Here is a 12500-nt window from a genome sequence, read left to right as displayed (position 1 = left end):
AATAAACCTGCTTCTGGAACCCTGGGCAGCAGAACACGGCAGCAGAACACGACCAGACAGCTTCACGCGTCTGACAAAAGAACGCTGCAGAGAAGAAAAAAAAAAACACATTTAAGACTTACTAACAAAATATGTAGGACACTGGAGTAAAGACACTGTGCTGTGTGTGTGTGTCTGTCTGTCTCTTCGGTTCCCACTGTATGACCCAAATGTTGGATCAGTGAACCAGTCAAGAGCCAGAATGCGGTTACTGGGAGTTGAGCAATGTACAACGTTTGCATAAACTAGCTACACTTGTTGACAGGGGCAACAGAAACACCAACTGTTGTTAAAAATGTCACCAAAATGTTTTCCGTTTAGCTTCAGCGGTAAAGTATTTATCGATACCTGAAATTAAAAAATAATAATTAAAAAAAAAAAAACTGCATTGGAAAAGGTTTTGCCGGGAAAAATAACATTTACACACAAACGTAGCATCACATGACACGTCAGAAACACACGACGTCAGTTCACGAGGGGAAATGACCGCCAAAAGCCGCAGCACGGTCGACGAGAAACGCTCAAACACCACTAGGATTCTCGCTCAGTTGAAGAAAAGGAAAGATTTTAGATCGTGTTTAGTTTCCCAGTAGATATAATAAGTTTTTATAGCAACATGTACTGGTACTCATGCGAACATACTGCCATCATCAATTTAACTTTTCAGCCGCTCGTGCCAGTTGCATTTGGCAGACACGTTTGGATATTGGTTACGTTTAATAAACTGGCACATAATTATTCTACGCTGGCCAAAATTATACACAAATCATTATTACACTGGCCAATCTTTAGCAGCATCTATGCGTGTGACTTTTATCAGTTAAGAAAGCCAAACGTACGCAGAATGTGACATGTGCGTGTCATCAGAGAGCGACGCGTGTCAAAGCAGCCTGTTTCTGTTGGCAAATCGAAACTTATGCGTCAGCGGGGTTTGTTTTTGTTTTTTTGTAGGAAATAACGTAATGCAGTTTTATCCCTAAAAGTCAGTTATAGAGATACTCGCAAATGTTTTTTTTCCCCCGAATTTTCATTATAATCGCTTGCAATTTGTAAAGAAAGTCGATGGAAACGTAGCTACTCGTGACATGAGAATGTTTGTCAGGGGTACCGCAGCGCTGACATCATCCCTGACATCTCTGTCAAGCCCAGCTGTCCGCCTGAGGGCAGCACCAATCAAAGCTTGGGGATTAAGTCCCGCCCTTTGGTGGCGGGGCGACAGGTGACAGATTTTCAGCATGCATCTGCGTGTCCGGCTGGTCTGAGGGACGTGTGGCGTCCCCGCACGAAAACCCTCCTCATCTGTCTCCCAGAGACAGGAAACGGCACACACACACACACACACAGTAATTGAGCTGTGGGCAGAAGCCAGTGCAACAGTGTCTCACCCAAGCGATTCTGACACCTGGGTTAAAAGGGGGCGTGTGTGATCTGCAGCGGGGGGCTGGACGCTCCTCCGTATTGGTCCAGACACAGACGCCGCCCCCCTGTCAGGATACTTCTGCTACTGTCATCTCTCATGACCGCGAGCAGCAAAAAATAAACAAACAAACAAAATACTGGATGAAATTCAAATGAAATTGGATTACATCCGTTCTCCTCTCTCCAATGGTACACGACACGGACTGCATCAAATTCGGCCCGCGGACCCCGGGGGCCCCCAGATGCAACTCTATTATGTTAGCGCCCGCAAGAAAGACCGAGATTGAGCATAATTAATGAGAACATCCAGTCCGCAATAACGGCGTACTCGTACTGGGTCTGTCGGGACGCCCCCAGCCGCTGTACTCCTGAACCCAGACCTCGCCGGACTTCTGTACAAAATGCAATATCCTGACTAACCACCAGGGGGCATTTACCTGTCAGGTCTAGATGGATCACAGCAGGTTTTAGGCCGCCAGTCTTCATTTAAATGCAGTTCTCGGTTGCTGTGATGCGCAAGAAATCTCTCAACCCCAGTCCCATTATATGTACCCTTTAATAAAAAAAAGTTTGACATTGCTTGTTTTTCACGATTATATCAACCATTACATTTGTCTGGCTGGAGTCCCTCAGCATAGCAAACGTCCTGAATTCACAAGCTCACGCTAATACAAGAGCCGCACAGAAAACAAGGCACGCCCGGGTCCTCATAAAGCATCGCATGTCTCAAACCTCAAACAAAAACAAACGACCATCTGAACAGCGGGGCTGGCCTGGAAGATAGGCCGCAACAGGAGGGCTTAGGTTTAAAATTGGCGCGGAACTGACACGGATTTTTGCCCCATAGCCTACAGCCTGAATAAGGAACACGGAGACAGGTGCGTATTTACACAAGTCAGCTCGGAGGGCCGATTCCTGGCATTGGATTAAAATCCAGATCCGTTAGTCCACGCGAAAGGCGTTTCCAGCTGTACGGACTCCTGGAAGTCCTCCTAGCGACAGGCAAAATTCCACCGGTGGTCTGACGCGAGCTGCAGACAAACCCAAAATATCCCAGCCTGCAGCAGAAATGGCACAGACGTGAAAATCTTTATCTCGCTGGATCTAAGGAGCCGTGAGAAAAGGGGGCTTCGTTTTATCGTCTGTCAGAGCTCGCGGGTCACCATAACTCTATTCTGATCTCAGAATCGTCTCATGTAGAGAATTTCCAGTGTCACAGATCACTGGGGCCAGGAAGTGCCGTCATGGAAACGTTAACGCGAGGTCTGAAAGCCCTGGATTAGTCACGGGGGTTTGATGATTTAAGAAGTGCTCCATGTAGCCCTGTAAAAGCGTACAGAACAGACCCGCTGGATACGACGACTTAGCGGAAGAGTCAACGTAAAGGGGATACGCTTCCAACAGAACACTGAATGACACACGGTAAGAAAGGGGAGGGGTTACACGGGGTTACACGGCCGGGTGGGGGGTTGTACCTTGAAATGAGAAGCAGTAAGGCGCTCGCTCACCTTTAGTTGCCAATCTCAGACACTGCGTTTTCGTTTCCTGTGGAAGATTATATAAAGGGTTAGGTACAGATTAAGTGTAGATTATATAAAGGGTTAGGTACAGATTAAGTGTAGATTATATAAAGGGTTAGGTACAGATTAAGTGTAGATTATATAAAGGGTTAGGCACAGATTAAGTGTAGATTATATAAAGGGTTAAATACAGATTAAGTGTAGATTATATAAAGGGTTAAATACATATTAAGTGTAATTATATAAAGGGTTAGAGACAAATTAAGTGTAGATTATATAAAGGGTTAGGTACAGATTAAATGTAGATTATATAAAGGGTTAAGTACAGATTAAGTGTAGATTATATAAAGGGTTAGGTACATATTAAGTGTAGATTATATAAAGGGTTAAGTACAGATTAAGTGTAGATTATATAAAGGGTTAGGTACAGATTAAATGTAGATTATATAAAGGGTTAAATACAGATTAAGTGTAGATTATATAAAGGGTTAAATACAGATTAAGTGTAGATTATATAAAGGATTAGAGACCAATTAAGTGTAGATTATATAAAGGGTTAGAGACAGATTAAGTGAAGCAAGCATCTTTGCACATAATTGAGTGAGGGTGTGCGTGTGTGTGTGTGTGTGTGTGTGTGTGTGTGTGTGTGTGTGCGTGCGCGTGTGTGTGAGAGTGTGTGTGTGTGTGTGCATTAACCTTCTCCACGCTGCTCACGGCCTGAAAGTAGATGTTGTAGTTTTTTCGGGGTGCGAGGGGGGCATTCCAGTAGCCGTGGTACGTCTTATTGTCCCCCACCGTAAACGGAGATGGTTCCGGAAGGTTCCCTGGCGGAAGTTCGGCCGCAAAGTAATATGGCGACCCGCCACTCGCCGCCGTCTGATAGGACACGGGCACCTGGTAACAGTCCACTCCGCCAGCCTCACGCCGCGTCCGATGAGGGTTGAGCTCCTCAACCACGATCTGATAGGCACTGGGAGTGATGAGACAGACCGAGGCAGCCAATCAGACGAGCAGAACGGAACAGCACATTCAACAGGAAATTACTTTAAAATCAAATGAAAAGAGAATTAACATACCAGTTAAAATGGTACTGTGGTTACTCTGAGATGTGTAGCTAAAAAGTCAGAATATATCCAGAACTAGGAAGGACCATCACAAACATGTGACATGTGAAGAGCCCTGATCTGAGTTCACACTGACTTTACCCACTCACCCTCACCCACCCAATCACACTCACCCACCCACTCACACTCACCCACTCACACACAAACACTCTCACTCATTGCTATTGCCCAGAAATCCCAGACGGTGCAGCGGGTGTGAAATGACTCGGCTAAGTGCAGTACCTTCACTGGCCTGATGGTGGCGGTACAGTGCAGCACTGTTTTTATGACTTTTTCTGACATGGTAAGACAAAATTCCACTTTCCACAAAATTCCACAAAATTCCTCAACACAAATCAAAAACCAATATACAGCCTTTAAGATCTGCCCACTTCAATTGTTTGCTAATTTGCATAACATGCAAAACCTACTTTTGTAAACTAGCTCTTTGTGTCATTTACATTTTGGAATTCTACAACTGATTCCTGCCGTCTGGGATTTCCGTTAACACAGCAGGTGTGTGTGTGTGTGTGTGTGTGTGTGTGTGTGTGTGTGTGTGTGTGTGTGTGTGTGTGTCTGTTAATCACACACCACAGGGAGGGTTGTATACATGTCTGTGTGTGTGTGTGTGTGTTTGTGTCTGTTAATCACACACCACAGGGAGATGTGATTCACACACCCCCAGAGCTGTGAGCCAATCAGATCTGTCAGGTTAGCAGCTCTCGGGCGGTCCCAGAAAGGCCCACCACACTCGCACACACTCCACATTGTTTTAATCTTGTTTTCTTTCTTCCTTTATCATTTTAATTCTGCATTTGTCTCCAATAGGACGATACTCAAAGCCCCAAGATAGCATTGTTTCAAAAACAAGATAGCATTGTTTCAGGATGTGTGTGTGTGTGTGTGTGTGTGTGTGTGTGTGTGTGTGTGTGTGTGTGTGTGTGTGTGTGTGTGTGTGTGTGTGTGCGTGAGAGATACAGCTCCAGTGTGGTAATGAACCACAGGTCAATCTCAGTGCTTCCAGTTTTAATGGACAATGTCACTCATTTAAACTGAAGGTTAAAGGTCAAGTGTGGAAGAGACTCAGAACACAAGGGTCAGCAACAGAAGGCAAGACTGCAGAACAACAACCGTCTCACGAGAAGAGAGAGGTGGACGTGCGCATGACCGTCTACAGTATTCCTGTTGTCTCCAGGATGGTGTCAGTTGTAAAAAACCTCCCACATCCCATAATACCTTTCCAGATGGACTCTGAGAAAACAGTTTTATCCTCTAGTTCACACATGTGGTTTCTCTCTGAGTACTGCCAATGGACACCAGTCAGTCTAAACTGCCAATGCGCTCTCTCTCTCTCTCTCTCTCTCTCTCTCTCTCTCTCTCTCTCTACCTCCATTTCTTTCACTCCCTCTTACCTCTTTCTGTATCGCCCAACATTGCCACAAACTGTTACAAATGACCAAGGCAGATGGTCAGCTATGGAGCTACCCCCCACCACACACACACACACACACACACACACACACACACCTTCTCTCTCAGACACACACCTTCACTAACATTCTACAGAATTAAAGTTGGCTGCTTCTCCTTCCAACAGAAAATGTGCCAGAACCATCGTCTTCATCTGGTCGTGATTCCAAACTCCACCGATCCTCCTTCCTTCTAGAAACATCCCTCACAACAGAGGCACTGTAATCTCTTAATCTGTCAACATATCCACTATCATCCGAACACACACACGCGCGCGCGCGCGCATGCGCAGACATGCACACACACAGAATTTGTGGCATTTTCTAAGATTAGTGAATGTATCTGATTTTTTCTCATGTCAAGATTTTGAAATGGAAACACGAATATCTGCACTGTTATGCTCCTTAGCGTTAGAGACAGAACACCGACACCCCCACTGCTGAGCACCTGCCTACAGGGCCAAACCAGGCCCAAACCAGGCCAAACCAGGCCAAACCAGGCCCAAACCAGGCCAAGACAGGGCCAAACCTCTCTTATACCTCTCACACATGCACAGAACTGTACATCACACAGCAGTATGTCACACACGCACAAACACTCACACACACACGCGCACCCCCCTCGGGGCTGTACCTGATTGGAGCCCCTTTAGCCTGGGCTGGTTTGAGTAGCACTGTGATGGTGGTGGTGGTCTCGTTGAGGAAGGCTTCCGGTCCGTCGTACTCCTCCAGGGTGGGCGCTGAGGAGAGGAGCACAGCGTAACACACACTCACACACACTCAACAGGCTTGTTCTGCTCTCATCTCACACACACTCTCTCATACCAGCGGCAGTGCTGCACGTCCTGGCAGAGAGGGGATCAGACAAACGGAGGAAAGTGAACTTCCTGTGATTAATGCACAGATCTCTGTGGAGAACAGGTGGTATAACAGAGAGGGGGAGGGGGGGTAGAGAGAGATAGAGAGATCTACCACACTCGTCTTCTATTAGTGACAGAAGTCAAGAAGCGTTTAGCTACTAATCGCGTCCTTCACTTATTCACACACACACACGCACACACACACACACACGCAGGCACGCACGCGCACGCACGGTCTGCGTACCTGATATATTGGTGGTGACGTTGACCGTAGTGGGCGGACCGAATCCCTTGCTGGTTCGCGCTCGGATCAGGAACTGGTAGGTAGTGCCAGGGTGAAGCTGCGAGAACACGTGATGGGAGGCGTTCCATAGCAACGTCACCGTCACCGGAGGCCTTAGTAATGGCACGGAGGGGTCAAAGGATTGCACGCTACTGTAGCTGATCTGGACACACACACACACACACACACACACACACACACACACACACACACACACAATAAACACATCGATACCTCACAAACTACAGACTGATGAACAAAGCATCCGGAAGAGTAGTCCACGTCCAGTACAATTCCCAACGACAGACATTCCTGACCCAGTCGTCAGGAGATTAGTCCAGTCCACAACTTTGCAACCAAGAGCACTGGGCAGCTGGAGCAGGGCGCCTTGGAGCTGGGACAGACGTCCCTCGACGGGGAGACGTCGGGTGGAGTTCCAGCTCTCTCCTGTCCGTGGTTTGTTAATGGGTTTTGTAGTTTTGCCTTTTAAGTTCCCGTTGAAACCAAAACCAGTAGTTTCTAATGTCTAAACAGCCCCGCCTCCGCAACCCCCACAGCCCCGCCTCCGCAACCCACACAGCCCCGCCTCCGTAACCCCCACAGCCCCGCCTCCGCAACCCACACAGCCCCGCCTCCGCAACCCACACAGCCCCGCCCCTGCTGTCCTGTACAGTGTTCTGTTCCTGGTCCTGTGTGGCTGCACTTCTACTGCTAATCAACACAGGAAGAAAAAAACCACTTCGTTCTTAATGTTTTGATCTTACACACATGCACACACACACACATTTGCATGTTCTGTCTGCTGAATGAGGTTGTGAAACCATTAGTGCTCTTAAATTTTAGCCCTCCACAGAGAATGTGAGATTTATAACAACACTAAAACATCTCTCACACACACACACAGTGTGTTACCTCATACTGTGTGATGATTCCATTGGGCTCGAGAGGTTCCTTCCAGTGTAGAAAGATTTGATCCTCAAACGAAGTTGCTTTCAATGAGGAGCTAGGAACAGGACCAGGAACTACACACAAACACAGACACACACACACAAACACACACACACACAAGTAGTGAGAGAGAGAGAAGGTAAAAGGCATGCTACCTGCATTTTAAGTAATACTGCAATGCAACTTTGTGTGTGTGTGTGTGTGTGTGTGTGTGTGTGTGTGTGTGTGTGCGTTTACATTTTTTACAGTAAACCTTCTGTAGATATTGTAGACTTTAAGGTACAGTGGTAAGGTACAGTGCTTTGGGTCCAATTACATGGATCTCTACTCAACGTACGTGTCTGTTACAGCACAACCCTCTATACAAAACCCAACCCCACACCCTGCGACCTTTGACATCCCGCCTTCCGGTGCCACTTGGTAACAGATGGGTCACAACAGACTAAGGCCGAATGAATGGTGTTGCGTGTCAAGTCTGCAGTGTCACCGTAACCAGGGTTACGGGGTCGCGCGGTATCGTCTCCGTGGCTAATGTGCTCGTGCTGTTTGTAAGTGGCAGGAAAACTCTTCAAACCTTCACACACACACTGTCAGCAAACTGATGTGTGTGTGTGTGTGTTATGAAAAGAATAAGACCTGTGGGTTTTGTTATGGGACTTCAGTTTTATGACAAGCTGCATCTAGGGACGGACGGATGGACAGACGGATGCGCGCGGGCACACACACACACCCTGTGAATAGACAGGGTGAAGCTATGTGATCATGTCTTGTGACTGGAATAGACAGCGTACAGTCCCCTGACAACACAAGTCTGTGTTCACCTGCACTCACACACACACACACACACACACACACACACACACACACACTCACACACACACACACTCCAGGCTATGCAGCTCAAACCAATCCAGCATCCTACAGTCTGTCCTGACATCTACAAGTAGACGCGCAGACCAGTGTGTGAGGAGACAGACACTGTGCTCAGACCAGAGTGTGTGCTCTGCGGCCCTACCATCCTCATCTGTCTGGATGACGGTCTCGACACACACACTCACACACACACACACACACACACACACACACACACACACACACACACACACACACTCACACACACACCCACACACACACCCACACACACACACCCACACACACACTCACACACACACACACACACACCCACACACACACACACTCACACACACACACACACACACACACACACACTCACACACACACTCACACACACACCCACACACACACACCCACACACACACACACACACACACACTCACACACACTCACACACACTCACACACACACACACACACACACTCACACACACACACACACACACACACACACACACACTCACACACACACACACACACACACTCACACTCACACACACACACTCACACACACTCACACACACACTCACACACACACACTCACACACACACACACACACACACACACACCTACCATCCTCATCTGTCTGGATGACGGTCTCGTCACTCTCTTTGCGGCCCTCTGGGTTGGTGAGGATCATGCGCAGGCTCACGTTGGTGTAGGGAGGCAGGGCAGGCACCACGTGGCGGGGCGCTTTGGGGTCCATGTCCAGACACGCCCTGCGGCTCCCGTTCCCGCCACGCTGGTAGTGGTAGCAGATGGTGACGTTGAAGGTGTGGCAGCGTGTGATGTTGTAGCCCAGTGACTCCCAGTCCACCGCGATGAAGCGCGCCTGCGTCTGCGCGATCTTCAGGCTCTTGGGGGTTCTCATTGGCTCTGAGGAGAGAGGGGAGGCGGGGCCAGCTTTTAGGGGCGGGTCCCAGGCACAACGCCGGCTGCTGGACGTACGCAGAGTGGGACACACTCGGAACTGTTTCAGCAAATGACAAAGGAATCTGATCGAGGTCAAGAAAGAAATGAATGATGAATTAAGTAAAATGAACGCAAACAATTAAAAAGCCCAAATCAAACTAATACTTCCCACATACATCTCTCTCTCTCCCTTCCTCCCACCAGAACAGCTGGTTACTATCCATGCAATTTACCTGCACATACAGCTACACACACACACGCGCACTGTACATATGACCTGAACCGCCGCCATATCTGTGACGTGTCAGAGCTGACCCCTTTAGTGTGCGACAGCTCTGACATTGTGAGGTTATCAGACGACAAACAGGATGCTGGCATTCTGCAGTACAGAGTTAACACATCTGGATCACCTGTGCTAAGACACACACACACACACACACACACACACACACAGCCAATGTAATGGTCTAATGATGGCTGAACGTAGACTAAAAAACTGCACAAACAGTGTGTGTGTGTGTGTGTGTGTGTGTGTTACAACAACTTGGCAACAACAAAATTCCAGAGATGCAAAAAAAAGTCACACTGCCCAAACACAGAGACCGCGCGCGCACATGTGTGAGTGTGTGTGGTGTGTGTGTGTGTGTGTGTGGTGTGTGTGTGTGTGTGTGTGTGTCATACTCTCCAAACAATTCTCTACCTGTCTTTCTCAGCAGATGAGGTTATGACCTTATGGCATAAATACATAATAAATAGATGATAAAACAAACTGCCTAATAAGTGTCTGAATTAATGTCACTAAAAATCTCTCATGAGACAGAGAGAGGGAGGGAGGGAGAGAGAGAGAGGGGGGGGGGTTAGAGAGAATGTGAGGCTGTCTAACAGAATTCTCCTAATATGATTCAAATCTATTCTATAAGAGATTATATAGTGTTGTACTGTACTGATAAACCCCTGAACACAGAGCTGAACTGGTGCGTTATATAAACACAGAGAGATGCACTGGAGCTTATATAAACACAGAGAGATGCACTGGAGCTTATATAAACACAGAGAGATGCACTGGAGCTTTATATAAACACAGAGAGATGAACTGCTGCGCTATATAAACACAGAGAGATGCACTGGAGCTTTATATAAACACAGAGACGAACTGGTGCGCTATATAAACACAGAGAGACGAACTGGTGCGCTATATAAACACAGAGACGAACTGTTGCGCTATATAAACACAGAGACGAACTGGTGCATTATATAAACACAGAGACGAACTGGTGCGCTATATAAACACAGAGACGAACTGGTGCGCTATATAAACACAGAGACGAACTGGTGCGCTATATAAACACAGAGACGAACTGGTGCTTTATATAAACAGAGAGACGAACTAGTGCATTATATAAACACAGAGACGAACTGGTGCGCTATATAAACACAGAGAGATGAACTGGTGCGCTATATAAACACAGAGAGACGAACTGGTGCGCTATATAAACACAGAGAGACGAACTGGTGCGCTATATAAACACAGAGAGACGAACTGGTGCGCTATATAAACACAGAGACGAACTGGTGCGCTATATACACACACACACACACACACACACACAGACGAACTGGTGTGCTATATAAACACAGAGAGACAAACTGGTGCGCTATATAAACACAGAGAGACGAACTGGTGCGCTATATAAACACAGAGACGAACTGATGCGCTATATAAACACAGAGACGAACTGGTGCGCTATATACACACAGAGACGGACTGGTGCGCTATATACACACACACACACAAAGACGAACTGGTGTGCTATATACATACAGACGAACTGGTGTGTTATATAAACAGACAAACTGGTGTGTTATACACACACAGAGACGAACTGGTGCGCTTTATACACACAGAGAGACGAACTGGTGCGCTATATACATACACAGAGACGAACTGGTGGGTTATATACAAACAGAGAGATGAATCGGTGCTTTACATAAACACAGAGAGATGAACTGGTGCTTTACATAAACACAGAGACGAACTGGTGCGTTATATAAACACAGAGACGAACTGACGCGCTATATACACACAGAGAGATGAACTGGTGTGTTATATAAACACAAATGAACTGGTCTGTTATATAAACACAGAGGAATGAACTGGTCTGTTATATACACACAGAGGAATGAACTGGTCTGTTATATACACACAGAGGAATGAACTGGTCTGTTATATACATATTCATACACCCAGAGAGAGAGAGAGTGTGTGTGTGTGCGTGCGTGCGTGTCTGTGTGTGAGTGCGTGTTTGTGTGTGTGTGTGCGTGCGTGTCTGTGTGCGAGTGCGTGTCTGTGTGCGAGTGCATGTGTGTCTGTGTGCGTGTCTGTGTGCGAGTGCGTGTCTGTGTGCGCGTGCGTGTCTGTGTGCGCGTGCGTGTCTGTGTGCGAGTGCGTGTGCGTAAGTGAATTTGGTTTGTAATTTGCAGCTCTGCCTCCACTGACCCTCTGAGACGACAAAACAATTGTCAGGACTTATTTAGTGCCTGGTCCCTCCTCATCGCCACAGCAACTCGGCAACAGAGCAAACAGCCTCCTGACCCCTTCACTCACCCTATTACACACACACACACACACACTTTCTGTTCCATGCATTTAATAAGAGTTCTGAAGAGGTGAGAGACTAAAATTCAATTTCTATGAGTCACATGCTTCAAGCCACTTGACACACAGGTTCATCCCCATTCCCTTATACACACACACACACACACACACACACACACAAGCAGTGGGGGAGACATGCAGCAGGCGTGAGAGGAGGAAATGAGTGATTGTGTGTGTGTACGTGCCACTCACAGGGGAGGAGGAGTGAGACAGTGACAGGGGATGCCCATCAGGACAACACTCACGAAAACACCTGATGGAAACACGCAAGGCTTAAAGACATGAGCACCGCACGCGCACGCACACACACACGCACACACAGATATACACACACACAGATACACACACACACAGATACACACACACACACACACAC

The 12500-nt window shown here is 47.3% G+C and overlaps 1 protein-coding gene across 16 annotated transcripts in view; it reads right to left on the bottom strand.

The window, feature by feature from the left end:
* Positions 1-12500, bottom strand: part of ptprk (protein tyrosine phosphatase receptor type K) — a 91759-nt gene that overhangs the window by 22234 nt on the left and 57025 nt on the right. For all 16 annotated transcript variants that reach the window (XM_081695342.1, XM_027030391.3, XM_027030390.3 and 13 more), the window contains 6 exons: positions 9130-9432; positions 7606-7715; positions 6655-6856; positions 6185-6290; positions 3675-3948; positions 2967-3003 (listed from right to left, as the gene is read on the bottom strand). In XM_081695342.1, coding sequence (XP_081551468.1) covers positions 2967-3003; positions 3675-3948; positions 6185-6290; positions 6655-6856; positions 7606-7715; positions 9130-9432 — 1032 coding nt within the window. The remainder of the gene's footprint in view (positions 1-2966; positions 3004-3674; positions 3949-6184; positions 6291-6654; positions 6857-7605; positions 7716-9129; positions 9433-12500) is intronic.

The sequence above is a fragment of the Electrophorus electricus genome, chromosome 2 (assembly GCF_041902795.1).
Source record: "Electrophorus electricus isolate QZ-2024a chromosome 2, ASM4190279v1, whole genome shotgun sequence".
NCBI lineage: Eukaryota > Metazoa > Chordata > Actinopteri > Gymnotiformes > Gymnotidae > Electrophorus > Electrophorus electricus.
This window is presented reverse-complemented; position numbering and strand designations above follow the sequence as displayed.